This window comes from Mus caroli, unplaced genomic scaffold, assembly GCF_978045245.1.
Source record: "Mus caroli unplaced genomic scaffold, Mus_caroli_1 scaffold_8, whole genome shotgun sequence".
Classification (NCBI taxonomy): Eukaryota; Metazoa; Chordata; class Mammalia; order Rodentia; family Muridae; genus Mus; species Mus caroli.
Window position 1 is genome coordinate 141,229,430 of NW_028227263.1, and position 18,558 is coordinate 141,247,987.

At 46.9% G+C, this 18,558-nt stretch overlaps 1 protein-coding gene and 1 pseudogene across 1 annotated transcript in view; one reads left to right on the forward strand and one right to left on the reverse strand.

Annotated features, from left to right (window-relative positions):
- The window catches only part of LOC110298780 (isochorismatase domain-containing protein 2B), a 21,079-nt gene continuing 2,521 nt past the window's right edge, over nucleotides 1–18,558 (forward strand). Inside the window, exons 1-5 of the mRNA XM_021168226.3 lie at nucleotides 1–142; nucleotides 14,485–14,625; nucleotides 14,784–14,993; nucleotides 15,192–15,262; nucleotides 16,466–16,583. Coding sequence (XP_021023885.1) covers nucleotides 14,488–14,625; nucleotides 14,784–14,993; nucleotides 15,192–15,262; nucleotides 16,466–16,583 — 537 coding nt within the window. The 5' untranslated portion in view covers nucleotides 1–142; nucleotides 14,485–14,487. The remainder of the gene's footprint in view (nucleotides 143–14,484; nucleotides 14,626–14,783; nucleotides 14,994–15,191; nucleotides 15,263–16,465; nucleotides 16,584–18,558) is intronic.
- LOC110298782 (large ribosomal subunit protein eL36 pseudogene) lies at nucleotides 7,467–7,811 on the reverse strand (annotated as a pseudogene).

Consider the following 18,558-nt stretch of genomic DNA (forward strand, 5'->3'; position numbering starts at 1 on the left):
CGGGGGCGCAGACCCGCGGCTCTGACTACGTGTCTACAAAGGGCAAAAAGGAGGCCCAGTACAGGGTCAGTGGGAATCAAGCGGGGAAACGGTCACAGGACTTCTTGGAAAAGGGGCCCGAACTCGAACCTGGGACCTTCGAGTAAGTCCGGTTCGTTACTTGCTGGCTGTTTGCAAACCCACCATCCCACCATTCAGACCGGGAAAGGGAAGCTTTGCAGGGTGTCGGGTTCGGGGGTTGGAATGGCATTCCATTTGGTCTCAGGATAGACCCGCGGGGAGAGTCCCCAACACTCTCTAGAGACAACTTTTGCATCAACCCCGCCAGTGAGCTAACCCTGGAGAAAAAAGAGGCCCAGAGAGGAAGGGAAACTCACCCAGGGACACATAGCCTGGAATTCCTGGTTCCAGGAGTTGTGATTCTTGATCCCTGCTTCTCTCACAATTACGGGCTCCTCTGTATCGCTCTCCCTAAAGCATCGTGGATCCTCTCCCATCTGTGTCCCCAGTTCATCTCGATCAAATCTGGCGAACTGAGCCTGGGTGTCATGAAAGCCAGGCAAATCAAGTGCTCTCTACCACTGAACTACAGCCCCCTTGTTCATTTCCTTCATACTGTGCCTCCCAAAAATGGGTTCCCAAGCCAAGAGCCCAGCCCTTGGGACATAAGCCTTAAAAACCTATGAGGGGAATAGAGAAGGGGGCCGAATAGACATGGCTTAGTGGCTAAGAACTCTGGTTTCTCTTGTAGAGGACCTGGGTTTGGTACTCAGCACCCAGACGGTGGTTTACAACCGTCTTTAAATCTAGTCCCAGGGGATATGACTATGACTACCTCTTCCAGCCTCCACAGACACTACTTGCATGTGGCTATGCCGTCTCAGGTCAAACACTCATATAATAACACTCCAGTCCGGGCTGGAGAGACGGCTCAGCAGTTAAGAGCAGTGGCTCCTCATCCAACCACACGATGGCTCACAACCATCTGTAATGGGACCTGATGCCCTCGTCTGGCATGCAGGCATACATGTAGACAGAGCACTCCAATACAGGGAATAGATAAATAAATATGTTTTAAAACTTAAAAGTAAATCTGATCAACACACACATTTGGGATCCAGAGAGAAATGACCTCCACATATGCCCCATAGCATGGATACTCCCTCCCATATAGAAACTAAATAAATAAATAAATAGAAAATTTTAAGGAAAAAAAATCTACATTTGCCATTCAGGGAGCACAGATGGGAGTTTGCCATACCGTTCTTCCTGCTTTTCATTTCACTGGTGTACTTTTTATCTGTGTTGGAGACCTCCCTTGCAGGTTTGTTTGTTTGTTTGTTTGTGGGGTTTTGTTTGTTTTTTGTTTTTGTTTTGCTTTGTTTTTTAAATGTCTGTGTTGGAGACCTCCCTTGCAGTTGTTTTTGGCTACAAAGAATCCACAGTGAGAATTTGGCCAGCTGCAGTTTTTGTAATCCCAGCTACTCCTTCCGGAAGCTTCGGCAGGAGAGTTGCACTTTGAATTCCAGGTGCCCTTGGGCAACTTAGCAAGATTCTGTCTCAAACAGTGTTGACTCTGATCTCCAGAACTTCGTGAATAACTTGTATGGTTATAAATTCCTGCACTAGGGTGTGGAGGCTAGAGGGTCACCCCAAACCACAAAGTAGAGAACTTAAAAAAGAAAGAGAGAGAGAGAGGAAGGAAGGAAGGAAGGAAGGAAGGAAGGAAGGAAGGAAGGGTATGTATCTATCACAGCTCAGTGACTCCATACCGAGAGAGAGAGAGAGAGAGAGAGAGAGAGAGAGAGAGAGAGAGAAAGGAAGGAAGTGTATGTATCTATCACAGCTCAGTGACTCCATACCTAGACTCCCAAGATTTAAACAGCTCACACAGGACGGTTGACTTGAGTCCATGAAAAGCTCTCTGGTGTACACAGTGGTTGAGAGTGGATATGATGCCATGGGCCATTATACATTATTAGTCTCTGGTATGTAAGGCATTATGGGTCACCAGGTGGCCAGACTGCAAGTGTCTGTAGTCTAACTGGCTACATTTGGGAATGTCCATATTGGGAATTTGTGGTCCTTTATCACTAGAGCCCTGTCAAAGAGTCTTGGGATTAACAATAACCTGGTCCCTGTCAGATAAATACTTAGGGACAGATTTCTGGATCAGAGGGTTTGTGTCTCCGTCATTTTGAGGATGGTGACCCATGCCTGTCAGTGTCCCATGCCTGTCAGGCTATGAGACGTTCTGAGCCTCTAGTCTGGACCCTCGGGAGCTCCCTGCTGCCTTCAGCAGATTGCTAGGTCTTTGTGATCCTCCGTGTGTCTCTCTAGCTCATCCACCCCTCAGAAATGTCTCGTGGTGCCTCCGTGTCCCTTGTGCTCAGAACCAGAAGATAGCCCCAGGAGTGGGAAGGAACCCTCTGGGCACTGGGTAGATTGCTCAGCGGGTTAGGTATTTGCCACTCAAGTCTGAGGACTTAGGTTTGGTTCCTTGATACTGGTGTAAAGCTAGACACAGTAACATGTAACTGTAATCCCAGTGGCCATACTGGGACATGGGAGACAGAAATGGGGGACTCCCCCAGAAGTGTCCTGGCCAGCTAGCTTGGCTTGTACAGCAAACAGGAAACTTTATCTCAGTGTGGAAGGTTACCGCCAACACACGAGGCTGGGCTCTGATCTCCACATGTGCTTCCATGTATATGCTCCTACTTACACACACACACACACACACACACACGACACTCACTGGCCCTCCAGGAAATGGGCAGCAGGGGCCTTGAGATGGGACATGACTGGGCTGAGGCTAAGGGGGAGTCTAGAGGCTGTGGTCATGTGGGCAGCGCTTGTATCTCGGTTTTCAGGTCTGGGAGAAGATGTTGGGTCAAAGGGAGGTGTCTGTCAGTTTTGAACCTTATCCCCACAGGCTGTTTTTGTTAGCTGTTGACTTTATTCCAAAGCTTGTATTCATTCTTCACTGGACAATCTGTTACACATTATGCAATCTTAGATTTCGTCTTGGTTAGCTTTTTTAAGGCAAGGTCACTATGCAGTCCTGGCTGGCCTCCAACTCTTGGCACACCACCCAGATAAACCTCCAAAGTGCTGGGATTTTAAGCATGCTCACCATACCCAACACATTTATTCTGATTTTATAGCTCGCTCTTTCTTCCTTCCTTTCTTCCTTTCTTTCTTCCTTTCTTTCTTTCTTTCTTTCTTTCTTTCTTTCTTTCTTTCTTTCTTTCTTTCTTTCTTTCTTTCTTTTTGAGACAGGGTTTCTCTCTGTAACAGTAGCAATGACTGTCCTGGAACTCCCTTTATAGATCAGCCTGGCTTCAAACTCACAGAGATCCTCCTGCCTCTGCCTCCAAATTACTGTGATAAAAGGTGTGCCAGCACTCTCTGCTTCAGTGTTTTTGAAAGAAGAGGGAAGCTGGCACCTACATGTTGGCTAATAGCTCTCTGTAAGTCCAGCTCCAGGTAATTTGACGCCCTCTTCTGGACTCTCTCACCATGCCATCCATGTGTTTCACAGACATACATGCAGGCACAAGACCAATCAATACACATAAAGTAAAAATCAATCAATCAATCAATCAGTCAATCAATCTTGGAACCTTAGACCTGGAAGTGGAGGCAGAAGGATCCGAAGTTCAGTCATATTGTGATTCACAAGTTTTGTTTTTTTGAGACAGGGTGTTTGTTTGTTTGTTTTGTTTTGTTTGAGCCTTGGTCAATCTGGCCTCAAACTCAGAGTTGTGCCTGCCTCTGCCTCCCAGAGTACTGAGATTAAAGGTGTGTTGAAGCAGAATTTTAGCAGAGCCATGGTATCTGGCGTTAACCCAGAGCAATGGCACCCAGGCTCTGAAGGAACCTTTTGCACACAGTCAATGGTTGTTACTCTAGACTTGTTTCTTTGAAGGAGTCTCAGAGCCTTTGCACAGCCTGGTCCAGAGACATACCGGGCAAACCTGGAAGTCTCTATGGCTGAGAAAAGCTCAGGTAATGGTCCCAACAGCACCTAGATGAGTAAGAGGTTTTGGCCTGCAGAAACTGACTTGCTAAAGGTACCCTTTGTGTGACAAGAAAGGGGTTCTGCCAAGTGGTTCAGACTTTGGACCTTAAGAGGCTGATCCCCTGCAGCTAAGAAGCCTAAGCTCATCCTGCAGTGTCTCCTTCTTCATTCAATGGTCCTGCTTAACCCAGTGCGTATCCCCAGTGACCTTAGTCAATGAGTCAAATGATGGACTCATCCTGTTTTAGTTTAAGATGCAAGGCCTCAATGTTAGTCCAATCAGAATGAGAATTAAAGGGCCAGCCAATGCTCATAGCAGAGTGGCTAACCAGGGAACCAAGAGAACAGAGACCAATTATTTCCCGATCCATGGCAAAAAAACAAACAAACAAACAAACAAACAAAACAGAAAACTTTTAATTATTCCTGATCAATTAGCCCAGAAACAACAGGTTTCTTCCAAAGCCATACATAGGGGTTTTTGTTATTGCTGTTGTTGTTGTTGTTGTTGTTGTTATTGTTGTTCTTGTTTTATTTTGTGTTTATCATGAGAAATCTAAGCCTTTCCAATTTTGTAGGACCATTTTTGTAAGGGAATCTAACTTATTTTATTCAGAAACTGAAACTTTTAACACCTCTAAGTCCTGATCAACCTCTGTACTTAGTTTGAAAAGCATTGTAAGAGGCACATTTAGTCAAACCTCTAGTACATGCCCACCAAGTGGTCTCAGAGGCCCAGTAATATTGTTGTTATCCATATGAATGAACCCATAAGGCACAATAGCAAACATCAGAATAAGGGGATGTGCCTAGGTTAAAGGTTTCAGGATAGTAGACAAGTTTTAACTTCTTGTAAATCTTCTAAAGTTAATTTTGGCTGCCCCCAGTCTCAGAGTTTTGTCTGGCAATAGGCTGACAGTCTGGTTCGTTTCTATTGTACAGTGTCTGGGAGTCTAAGCAAAACCAGCAATCCTGGCCGATTTCTGGCTGGGAATGATCCCTTAGGATCCCTTCCTGTGGCACAGTCTGATTCCTGAGGATTTTCAGGAAGCCTCGGTTTCACAAACCCAATTTTTGCACTGGAAATTTCTCCCTTCTGCCTGGCAACTAGGGGGCCCAGCTGCAGGGCATGCTTAGAAATGTAAACTCTGAATTCCTTTCTAAAAAATGAACCCCATATTTTCTCTTTCTCCAGTACAAGACATTTAAAGTGGGCATCACTGTACAAAGGCCAAGATGGAGATGAGTTGCTGGTTTATGGACACATCAGCTAATACTTGCCTATTTCTGTCTGCCTTAGTTTCTAGGTCCAGGCCTGAGGACCATGGGGGTTGGACCATAGCCCCCATTCATACTGAACACAAGTTTCAGGAGGAGGTAGAGGGAGGGAGTGGAAGGATCTAGACCTTCACAAAACCTTACCCTCAGTGTGTCCCTAGTCTGGAGACAGTCCATTTGGGAACAGCATCCGTGGCTTCTACTTTCTTGACCTGGGTGTGGTGGATCCATGGCTTAATGCCAGCTACCTTCACTGCCTTCCGGTCCAATTGGAGAGAATCGCCTTGTAGGATACTTTCCAGGTTAGTTTCAGCGCCCCTTTGGCTATTCGCTTGACTCAGATGGCGCACCCACCACTGGACTCCAACATGGGGAAACTGGTGGTGGACTCAGAGGTTGGCTGGGCCTTTCAGATAGTTCAATGAATAGCCTGTACGGAGGACTGGAGGCCCCATAGTGACTTGAAAAAGGAATGATTAGAGAGTTCTGCCAACTGCTGGTCTCTGAGCTTGGGAAGCAGTGGGGAAGCTCTTCTAAACATAACCTCTCCCTGGGCGTGCCGTGGGCCCCAAAACAAAGCAAAGCAAGGAGGTCTGTCCATCCTCCTCTGACCGCCAATGAGACTTTTGTTAAGTTTTTTTTTCTTTTTTTCTTTCTTATATCTGTCTCGCTACCTACCTCTCTTTGTACCTGCCCAGAACTCTGAGGTCTATACACACAGTGAAGTTTTCAATCTACATCTAAAGCTTGAGATTTGTTGAGAGGTTTGGGTTGTTAAATCCGGGCCGTGGTCAGACCCTATGGCTGAGGGGAGGCCATATTTGGGGACTAGTTCCTGAAGGAGCATTTTAGCTACTATTTGAGCAGTTTCAGTCAGATTGGGAAGGGATCCTCCCCCAGCAGGCTGCATCTTGCAGAAGTCAGTTCTCCCAGAGTCTGCCAGGGTGTTGGTCTCTCATTTGGACCCCTTCCTGGGTAAGGGCTCTCTGATTTGGATTCATTTGAGCACAAACCTGGTATCTGACTGAGACATCTGTACTAGGCTATCCAGTCTCAGTATAATATACCAGAGTCTGAGCAGCTCAGAAAATGTTGTGGGCCCCAGGTGCAGCCTGGTGAAGATTATAGTTCCCAGCAGCCCTGCTGGCTGTTTCTGAATGAACCTTTTCCCTGGTGTCCTCTGTCAACCTGTGGGTTTGAGCTGTCCATTTCTTCTTTACCATGGAGTCTAAGGCAGTACCGGGTTGTGGCATGCCATCAAAATATCAATAGGCCTCACTGGTCTTAGGGCCCATTGTCAGACAGCCAGGTCAGCAGCCCAGCAGTGGAAGACAGCAATTTATAGGAGAAGCGGAACAGGCTATAGGAGGGCCAAGTTTGGGGTTTTGCTTGTTTGTTTGTTTGTTTGTTTGTTTTGGTTTTTCGAGACAGGGTTTCTCTGTATAGTCCTGGCTGTCCTGGAACTCACTTTGTAGACCAGGCTGGCCTCGAACTCTGTTTGTTTGTTTTAAATGTCCTTTTTTTCCCCAGTGGTGAGAAGTGCTCTTTCAATGGAGATCATGCAGTGGCACGCCCAGTAGTAAAAGCTCACTAACTGAGAACCCATGTACATGGTGGTGGGATTTTCTTTTTTCCTATCTGAGAGCCTGGGTCAGATCAATCATTTCTGTTGTCTGAGTTAAGACACCTGGCTTGGGCCCAAATCATTTCAGTTAAAGTAACTCCTGGGCGGCTCCCATGTACTTGGTTTCACCTTTCATCTCCTGACAGTGATGGAGGAGCACCTGCATCGTTGGGCAATAGGGCAGCCAAGTTGATGACTTTGGGTTTCTCAAATCAGACTCGAGGATGGGCCAGGAGTAGGGTCTGGCACTGGGTCACACAGTCATTAGACAGCCAGCATTCTGGTGTGAGAGGAGGGCCTCAACTATGCCATGGGTGCTGTGAATATAAAGCGTGTCTTCATCCAGAGTTAACCTGTTTGCTTTCTTTTATTAAGCAATCATCAGTAGCTGCCACAGATCTTAAGAAGGTGGGCCATCCTGTGGCTGCAGGGTCCAGTTGTTTACACATGTATGGCACAGGGCATTTCCATGGCCCCAAAGTTTGGATTAAAACCCCTCTTTTTTTTTGTAGGAACCATCTTTTATTGGGGGAGGGTTCATCAATCCTTCTCGGCTGCCGCCTTCCTCATGGCTGCCAGCACGTTGCTCAGCTCCTCCCGCTTTCTCTTGGCGCGGATGTGCGCGCCCATCCTCTTCTTGATGAACTTGAGTGCGCGCTTGTCCTTGGACACTTTGAGCAACTCCATGGCTCGCCGCTCGTAGGGCGCGAAGCCGCACACCTCCCGGATCATGTCCCGCACGAACTTGGTGTGTTTGGTGAGGCGCCCGCGTCGCCGGCTGTGTCTCGGCTTGCTGACGTTTTTCATCACTTTGTGGCCCTTGTTGAGGCCCACGGCCATGGGGTAGCACAGAGCCATGGCTGCTGCTCTCCGATGGCGGCCGGGACAGGAAGAAGCTGAAACCCCTTTTGTCTTTTGTTTAGTCTCAGTACAGATAAGGAATTTAGTGCCCCCGTCCCTTTGTGTATATAGAGAAGCTTTGCTATTTCCACAGACTCTAGTATCCAAAGGTACCAATACCCAGCCGCATCTAGGAACTCTTGAACCTGTCTCTTGATCCTTAGAACTGGGAACTGGAGGACAGTAGCCATCCTACTCTGAGACAGGCTCCTTTTGCCTCCCCTCAGCTGGTAGCCAAGATAGGCAGCCTCTGAAGTACAAAGTTGGGCTTTCTTAGTCCACATTCTGTAGCCCAAGGTCTGCAACTCTGGCTGCAGTCCCTCCGTGGCCCTTTTATAGTCTATTTTTCTGGGAAGCGTGACAGATGGGCAGGAAGTCTGGATCTTTAAATCCTGGGGCAACCTGGTCCAGGTATATTGCCTGCTGTAACCTCCCGCTGGATCTGTCCATTTGAAGGCGAAATGGGTTGAATCACCTCTGCCAATGGGAGGCTGAAGAAACATATCTTTCAGGTCAAAGAGTGTATAGCCAAATTGTTTCTCTGGAGGAATCAGACCCATGAGAGTCAGAGGTCCCAGGTTTCTTCACAGGCAGGAGAGATGTGAGTCAGGGTGACTGACAGGGCCCCAGGATGCCTGTCTCTTCAAGTCAGGCAGTATGGATTACAATGTCCCCTTTTGTTTCTGAGGTCATTGGGTATTGTTTAATCATGACAGATATAGCTGAACTTGTTAGTTGAACAATTTAGGCGCTTGGGGTTGGACCAGTTCTGTGGAGCTGGGTTCTGCCCATACCCCTGGGAGTCTCTGTTGCCAGTCTGAGAGACTCTCCAACTGTATCTTTTGATTGGAGGCAGAACTTTCAGTGAGGAGATCTCCTTCTGACAGATGGTAAGTCACTAAATCTGTAAATGTAATTGCATCTCATCGTCAGAGAAGGGGATAGTGGCTTTAGTCTATGCAGAAGGTCTCGTCCTAATCAGTTTTCTGTTGTTAAACACCTTCGAGCTACTTCCAGAAACTGGGACCTGCTTATATCTTTTTTTTTTCTTAACTTTTATAACTTTCTTTTAATATCTGAGACCAACTAAGGGTGACAAAGGAAATCTTTTTAGTCTCTAATCTTTCTAAAGAGTACTTAGTGAAAATTGCTTAAGGTCTTTTTGGACCAAAGGGAAAAATCTACTCTGTCCAGGCTGTGCTGTCCAGCAGCAAGCCCCTGCCCAGCCCAAGGCAGTGTTTTCATTCCATTCTGAGAAAGGTAATTTATAAATTGTGAAAAAGGAAGACATGAGCTTTCTCCTTTCCCTCCCGCTCAGCCCAGGGGCTCTTTTCACCTTCCCTAGGGATGGTTAAAGCAGGAACAGACTGGAAGGAATGGTGATCTGGGGAAAGTATTTCCCCCGCCCCTGCTTAGATTGGGGGGGGCTATGCAGGTGGATGTGAGGCCTGGCCTCTCCCCACCTCCACACAGGGACCAACCCTGACTGTGAGCAGAAGTCAAGCAACAAGACAAGCACTCCTGTTCCTTATTGGGACAAGAGGAGGATTTTGGGGAGGGGAGGGGAGGGTCTGGGGGGGGGGCGGCGCGTGGAGAGGGTGTCTCTGGGTGACCTGGCCAAGACTAAAGGATTTTGGTTCCCCAACAGAAGGGAGCACAGATCTTAAACGGGGTGGAGAGGGGGGCCTTATACCAGAGAAAGCAAAGGGTTAATGCAGGGAAAGAAAACTGAATGAGCTGGGCAGTGGTGGCACACACCTTTAATCCCAGCACTCAGGAGGCAAAGGCAGGTAGATTTCTGAGTTTGAGGCCAGCCTGGTCTACAGAGTGAGTTCCAGGACAGCCAGGGCTACACAGAGAAACCCTGTTTCGGAAAAAAAAGAAAAGAGAAGAGGAGGGGAGGGGAGGGGAGGGGAGGGGAGGGGAGGGGAGGGGAGGGGAGGGGAGGGGAGGGGAGAGGAGAGAAGGAAAGGAAGGAAAGGAAGGAAAAGAAAAAGAAAACTGATTGAAACACATAGAAAGACACACAGACAGACAGACAGACAGACAGACAGACAGACAGACATAGAGTAAAAACAACCAGGAGTGGCCACCATACACTCACACACCTTGAACAGACTAGAGATCCATTGGTGTCACATGTGGTTCCTGGACACTGGATCAGCAGCCGCGTTTGACCTTTCCTATGTGTCCAGACAGAAGGTGTCTTAATCCGATTTACCTCCAGAGGTGACAGACCTTTTGGGGTGGAGGTGTCAGAGCCCTCTGAAGTGTTAGGCAGTGATTGATCAGAGTGAGGACTGCGGACCTGGAGCATCTCAGGTTGTGCACCCCTAGGGGCTCCTGACCACCACACTCTTTTGTGGCGGTGAGTTTTGGCTATACCGCTTTGTGCTCCTGGTGGATCGCACCCACCAGAAGCTATCTTTGAATCCGAGAATGAAAGACACACTTTACACATTAGCTCATTTTTAAAATTTCTTCGCTACCTCAAAGGCTGGGCACCCCTAAACCTTCCCCTGCTATCCCAGGCCAATTGAGGAAGTGACCAGTGGCCACATATCAGAAATCTCATATGGATGTTTGGCTTTATCTCCTGCGTCCCATGCTTCTACCCCAAGATCGATCAAAAACCAACTGGGGACAAGGAACTTTAGCGTTTGGACACGGAGATTCCCGATTGAATCGAAGCATAAGAGCCAATCTCCAACACTCTTCCTTGCTCCAAAGGGTTGAGACCCCAGTGTCTTGATGTTCGGAATCCCAGTGTAGCCCTGAGCCTTTCTCAGGATGAACTTTTAAGCACAAAAATCATGTCCTGGGCTGACACAGTTCTGTTAACAAGGACAGTTAGCCTGAAGCAGAACTACAGAAGGCAAAAGGCAAGGTACTCAGACAGAGTGGCAAAGGGATTCAGGCATGCCTGGGTCTCACCAGGCATGAGCCACAGGTTATTTTGGGACTCACTTTTCTCCCTTGTAAAAGTGGACCCTTAAAATAAATGGGGGGCAGAGTTTACTGGGCAGGTGAATTTACCAGCCCCTCTCTCTCTCTCTCTCTCTCTCTCTCTCTCTCTCTCTCTCTCTCTCTCTCTCTTTTTTTTTTTTTTTTTGTCTTTTTGAGACAGAGTTTCTCTGTGCGGTCCTAGCTGTACTGCAACTCTCTGTAGACCAGGCTGGCCTGTAACTTCGAGATCTGCCTGCCTCTGCTTCCCAAGTGCTGGAATTAAAGGTGTGTAACACCCTTGCCTGGCTCATTTTTTTCTTTTTCTTTTTCTTTTTCTTTCTTTTTTCTTTTTTAAAAGATTTATTTATTTATTATATATGAGTACACCTTAGCTGTCTTTAGACACACCAGAAGAGGGCATCAGATCTCATTACAAATGGCTGTGAGACACCACATGGTTGCTGGGATTTGAACTCAGGACCTCTGGAAGAGCAGTCACTGCTCTTAACCGCTGAGCCATCTCTCCAGCCCTCTTTTTTTTTTTTAACTGCGGTAAAATATATGCAAAGTTTACTATCTTGGGACTCAGGCTCAATTTTGAGCACCCACATGGTAACTCACAACCATAGGAAACTCTATTTCTAGCAATCTGACACACTTCTCTGTCCTTTGTTGGCACTGCACATATGTGCAGCCAAAGCATCCATATACATACAATTAATATGTGTGTGTGTTGTAAATAATGTAAATCATATTATAATGTTATATAATATGTAATATTAGATATCATATAAAATGTGTATTATATACATTTTATATATTATATAATATAATTTATAGATTATGTTATACATTTTAATATAGATATAAAATATACAATATATTATTATGTAATATGTATTAGAATATGTGTAAATTTATGCACTCAGGTTGGAGAAATGGCTCATTTAGTAAGAGGACCTGAGTTCTATGCTGAGCACCTGCATAGAAAGTCAGGATTGGGTCTGTGACCACTGGAAAGGAATAGGCAAGAGTGTCCCTGGGGCTCTCTGTCCTGCCAGTCTAGCCAAATGTGGGAGCCCCATTTCTCAGGGAGAGACCCTGTCTCATAAGGCAGAGTACATGGCTTCTGAACAAAGACTCCCAGGTTTGACCTCTGTCCTCCACACATGTGTGTATCAGAAAGCAGGGGTGGAGGGGAGATTACCTTTTAAAAAGTTAGTTTGAGAGGACTGGTGAGATGACTCAGTGGTTAAGAGCACTGGCTACCTATTGAAAGGACCTGGGTTCAATTTCCAGCACCCACATGGTTGCTCACAACTGACTGCAACTCCACTTCCAAGGAATTTGATTCGCTTCTGGCGCCTTCGTGGGCACTGTATGTACATGGTACATAAATGCACACGCACACAAAACACACACATATGAAAATAATAATCAAAAATGAAATACTGGGGGCTGGAGAGATGGCTCAGCAGTTAAGAGCACCGACTGCTCTTCCAGGTCCTGAGTTCAATTTCCAGCAACCACATGGTGGCTCACAACCATCTGTAATGGAATCTGGTGCCCTCTTCTGGTGTGTCTGAAGAGAGCAATGGTGTACTCATATACATAAAGTAAATAAATCTTTTTTAAAAAATTAAATAATGGCTGGGCAGTAGTGGCACACACCTTTGATCTCAGCACTCGGGAGGCAGAGGCAGGCGGATCTCTGAGTTTGAGGCCAGCCTGGTCCACAGAGCAAGTTCCAGGACAGCCAGGGCTGCACAGAGAAACCCTGTCTCGGAACAACAACCATAACAAAACTTGGTTTTTGGAAGAAGAGTCTCGAGTAGCTGAAGTCGGCCTTGAAGTCAGCTGTGTTGCCGTAGGTGACCTTGGTGCCTGCTGATCTGGGCTGGTTGGAATTTCACATCTGTGCCACCTCAGTGGTTTATGTGGTGCTGAGCTGAGCGGTCTATCAACTGAGCCACATCCCCAGGCTTCTTCCCTGGGTGACCTTTAGCATGTGAATGATGTGTGTAGCCATCACTGTTAATCTAGGTCCCAAACACTTTTATTCCCCTAAATGGAAATCATTAACAGTCACATAAATTCTCCCTTCTCCCTTTTCCATCCCCTGGCAGTCCTGTTATTGACTATTCTGTATATTTCTTGTTTTGTTTTATTGGTTTTGTTATTGTCATTATTTCTGGCTTTTTGTTTTTAGTGTGTGTGTGTGTGTGTGTGTGTGTGTGTGTGTGTACCACATGAATGTCTGGTGCCTAGAGAATTCAGAAAGGGCATTGGGTCCCCTGGAACTAGGGTGACAGACAGTCACCACATGGGTTCTGAGAATCAAACCCTGGTCCTGTGCAAGAACAGCAGTGCCTTTAACCATTGAGCCATCTCCCCCAGCCCTATATGTACTTATTTTATAAGGGGCTGAGGAGGGAGGGAGAGAAGAAGTGTGTCACATAGGGAGGCCAGAGTTTACAACCTATGGGTGTTGGTTTTCTCCTTTGACCGAGTCTCATCAGCCATGCGTTCTCGGGTTGTTGGCAGGCGCTTTTACCACTGAGCCACCGTGCCAGATCTGTTTTAGCTTCGTGAGACTCCACAGACTGACTTGGAACTCAGGGAGCTCAAGCCACACTCAAACTCAGCAATTCTTGCTGTCCTGGGCTCGAGGCGACAGTGTGAACCACCACACTTGGCTTATTCTGGTCGTCTCATATGAATAGATCATGAACATGCATTGGTCTCTTTAACTGATCATGCACATGCATTGGTCTCTTTAAGCATAACATTTGGGGGTGGGTCCTCCTATGATGTAGCTCATGTTGGGCTTTTGTTACTTTCTATAGCAAATTAGTATCCATCCTGTGGGGACCAGTCTTTCTTTTCAAGACCCCAAAAGAGGTTCAGCAAGGCTAGAGGGAAGTATTGGCCAAGCTGGGCATTAAAGGAGCTCAAAGAACCTGACAGGGTGGCACATGCTTGCTACCCCAGAACTCAGGAGGCTGAGGCAAGAAGATTGTAAGTTTCTGTGTAAGCCCAGCCTGGGCTACATAGACAATCCCTGCGGCACTTTTTCTTATATTTTTGGTTGTGATCCTAGCTTTTAATGGCTGAGCCATCTCTCCACCTCCATCCCCAACCCTGGCACTTTTTATCTCAAAGACAGTGTCCAAGATCTGTATGTCCCTGAGCAGGTCACCTTATTGCTTAGACTCAGTTTCCACAGGGGGTGGAAGCCTGAGTGAGCTCCATTAGGTATAGGTAGAAAGAGGACACAGAATTATTTGCCAGCATTGTACAGCCTTCGGGGAGGAGAAAGGGGATACAGTCTGAGGGGCTGACACTGGTAACAGAGTGGACATGCTCAGAGAAAGCTTTTGGGGGGAAGTGGCCTCACCTATGAGCTGGGCGGGAGAGAGGAAGAAAAGGAGGGGGAGAAAGAGAGGGAAGAAGGGGGAAGAAGGAGGGAGAGGGAAGAAGGACATGAGGAAGGGAGGGAGAGAAGGGGAGGGGGAAAGAGGGAAGAAGGGAGAGGGAGGGAGGGAGGTAGAAGGAGGAATTCCTAGCCAATAACAATTGGTGAAAAGGCCTAGAGGCATGTGCAGGAAGACAAGGTGCACAGGCCACAGAGCCAAGTGCGCAGGCTGTCAACGAGTCCCTGTACTTTTGTCCCTACCTGACCCTGTTTACTGTCCCTTTGTCCACCCCGCAGACAATGGCAGCAGCCAAAGCTAGCCTCGGCCGGATCCTTCCAGAGTCCTCCATCCTGCTTCTATGTGACATGCAGGAGAAACTTCGAGATAGAATCCTGTACTTCCCACAGATCGTGTCAATGGCCGCTCGGATGCTTAAGGTACAAGACAACCTTGCGTTCCAGAGCCAAAGCGTGCCGACTGAAACCTTCGTCACTCAAACACAGGATGCCAAGCCCGCTCTCATCTCTCAGACTCAGGAATCTGCTCGTCAGCCTGCATCCTTGGGTTCTAGCACATTGTCTTCCCTCCCACACAGGTGGCCCGGATACTAGAAATCCCCGTCTTGCTGACAGAGCATTACCCACAAGGCCTGGGCCCCACAGTTCCCGAGCTGGGTGCTCAGGGTCTGCGAACCATGAGCAAAACGTCCTTCAGCATGGTGCCCCCGCTTCAACAGGAGTTGGACAAACTGCCCCAGCTGCAGTCCGTGCTACTCTGTGGCATTGAGACCCAAGGCTGCATCCTGGTGAGACTCCTTGTCCTCAGGGATATCTAATCTTCTTGCCCTCCCTTCTGTCTTTTCTTCTATCCTGAGGCCCTAGCCTTGACCTGAGACTTCCTCATCTGCTATTTCAGTTTCCACTTCTGGCCTAGGATCCTTGCCTCCCCCTGTGGGGCCATAGTTCTGCTCTGAGTCTCACCTTGACTCCTCTCTACGCCTTAGCACACAGCTCTGGACCTCCTGGACCGTGGGCTACAGGTTCATATAGCGGTGGATGCCTGTTCTTCTCAAAGGTGAGAAGGTCACCTTGTGGTGGGTATATGTTGGGGACACCTGGGGCACTGGTCGTGTGTGTCCTATTGTTGTAACAGATATTTCCTTGGGAATCCCAACACACAGACACCTACTTACCCAGGAAGGGGATAGACTACAGACCAAAGTAGCCATTGCACTAGTGTTGAACTCAATGACACAATGAATTATTTTCTTTTTTTTTTTTACATTTTTTTTAGGATTTATTGATTTATATGAGTACACTGTAGCTGTCTTCAGACACCCCAGAAGAGGCCATCAGATCCCATTACAGATGGTTGTGAGCCACTATGTGGTTGCTGGGAATTGAACTCAGGACCTCTGGAAGAACAGTCAGTGCTCTTAACCACTGAGCCATCTCTCTAGCCCTATTTTTTTTTTTTTAATTTTAAGAATATTTTATTTTATGTACTTTGGCGTGAGGGTGTCATATTCCCCTGGAATTTGTTGTTAGTGATACTTGTGAGCTGCCATGTGGGTGCTGGAGATTGAACTCGGGTCCTCTGGAAGAGCAGCCAGCGCTCTTAATTAACCACACTGGGCCCATGAGTTTTTCATGGGATCACTCACAGGAGTATGGGTGAGGGATGGCCTTTTATAAAGCAGGATAACTAAGAGCCTTTGCAACTCTTCCTAGTTTCTTCTTTCCTGGGCATGTAGCCTTTTACATTTTTATGTTATGTGTATGATTTTTTTTGTTTACATCTATGTAAACAAGTCCACAGGCATTCCTGCAGAAGTCAGAAGAGAGCCCCAGATCCTCTAGACTCATGACCATCAACTGCCATGTGGGTGCTGGGAATTGAACCCATGGCTTTTGCAAGAGCAGCCAGTGTTCTTTTTTTGTTTTTTGTTTTTCGAGACAGGGTTTCTCTGTATAGCCCTGGCTGTCCTGGAACTCACTTTGTAGACCAGGCTGGCTTCAAACTCAGAAATCCGCCTGCCTCTGCCTCCCAAGTGCTGGGATTAAAGGCGTGCACCACCACCGCCCGGCTGCAGCCAGTGTTCTTAACCCCTGAGCCATCTCCCTAGCCCTGCACATGGCCTCTTGTTTTCCTCCTGAGTCTCGAGCCTCTCCCTCTTCCCTGGAGAGAAGGTTCCAGTTGAGAGGAAACTCCTCTACAACACAGATGTGATACAATGTAGACAGTCTGCCTCTCTTCCTCCTGCTCTGCCCTCCGCAGTGAGATGAACCGGCTGGTAGCACTGGCCCGAATGCAGCAGAGTGGTGTCTTTCTGTCCACGAGCGAGGTGCTGATTCTCCAGCTGGTGAAGGACGCTGCCCATCCACAGTTCAAGGAGGTGAGGCCTCCTCTGTCACCCAGGCACAGGAGACATATTTCTCTTCCTCTTGTCATTTTTATTTTTACTTTGACTTTGTTTTATTATGTTTTCCCTGTATGTATGTATGTATGTATGTATGTATGTATGTATGATGTATGTATGTATGTATTGTATGTATGTGCACCACTTGTGTGCCTGGTGTCTGGGTGCCCTCAAAGGCCAGAAGAGGGTATTAGATTTCCTGAAGAGAAGTTATAGACAGTTGTGAGCCATAATGTGGGAACTAGGAGTCAAATTCAAATCTGGGTCCTCTGGGAGGACAGCCACTACTCTTAACTGCTGAGCAATTTCTCCAACCCCACTTTGTTGTTGTTGGGGTTTTTTTTGTTTGTTTGTTTTTTGTTTGTTTGTTTGTTTTTGAGACAAGGCTGACCTCAGGCTCCCTCTGTATCTAAGGATGACTTAGCACTTATGATCCTCCTACATCTACCTTCTGTGTGCTGGAATTACAGCTGAATACACATATATAGTATACATATATAGTAATATATACATATATAGTAATCTATGTTTATCTTATAGTATATGGGTTTTACCTGCATGTATATATGGGGACAGAATTCACACAGATCCTACAAAGGCCAGAAAAGGATATCAGATCCCGACAGAACTGGAATGATAGTCAGTTTAGAGGCACCAAGTGTGTGCTGGGAACCCAACCCAGGCTCTCTGGGAAATAGGCCAGTGTTCTTAACAGGTAAGCCTTCTCTAGCCCCCACATGTTTAAAGATTTGTGTTTCTATTTATGTGTATGTGTGTGCATGTATGTCCAGATATGCACCCCAGAAGACTGCATCAGAGCACCTGGAGCTGGGGTTACAGCGAAACACCTGATATGCTGAGAACTATATTTTGGGTTACAGGGGAATGTGAGACACCTGATACGCTGAGAACTATATTTCGGTCTTCTGTAAGAGCAGCGAGCATCCTTAACAATTGAACTGTCTCTCTGGCCCCGTGCTGGTGACAGACCCCAGGACTCTGTGTCTGCTAGGGAAAAACCTTAGTGACTTGAACTGTATCTCCAACCCTCCTTTAAAAAAAAAAAAGGACGTGCATGAGTGTGGGCCCTGCAGTGCATGTGCAAGTGTGAGATCAGAGAACAACTTTTGGGAGTCAGTTCTCTCCCACCTGGGAAACTGAATTCAGTTGGCTGGGCTGGTATCAGAAGTATTTTCACCTGTTGAGAAATTTTTGCTGAGCCTCCTCTTCCTCCTCCTCCTCCTCCTCCTCCTCCTCCTCCTCCTCCTCTTCTTCTTCTTCTTCTTCTTCTTCTTCTTCTTCTTCTTCTTCTTCTTCTTCTTCTTTCTTTACTACTTTTTTGTTTTGTTTTGTTTTGTTCCGTTCTGTTTTGGTAGGTTAGTTTGTTCTGTATTTTGAAACAAGGTTTCTCTGTGTAACCCTGGCCATCCTGGAACTCACTCTGTAGACTAGGCTGGCCTCAAACTCAGAGTACTGGGATTAAAGGTATGTGCCACCACAGCCTGGCTTTTATTATTTTTAACCAGGATCTTGATCCATAGCCCAAACTGACCTCTAACTCCTGATAATCCTCCCGACTCAGCCTCCATATTTTTCCTTTCTAAGCTTGCTACGCTTGTTCAAAATGTTCTTCATGAGACTTAACCAGAGGACAAAGTCTCTGCTGGGCTTTTTTGAGACTTCCTTTGTCAATGCAATTAATATAAATCTCTTTACCTTAGCCTCAGGCAGACTCTTCAGAGAAGGGCAAAAAGTAGCCACATTCTTCACCAAAATATCATAAGAACAGTCTCTCGGCCACATACTAAAATTCTTCTCTTCTCAGACCTCTAGAGCCAGGCTTCCACAGTTCAAATCACCCTCTGCAACAAAGTCTTCCATATTCCTACTAGGATGGCCCACTAAGTTGCACTTAAAACATTCCACTGCCTTCAAATCCAAAGTCCCAAAA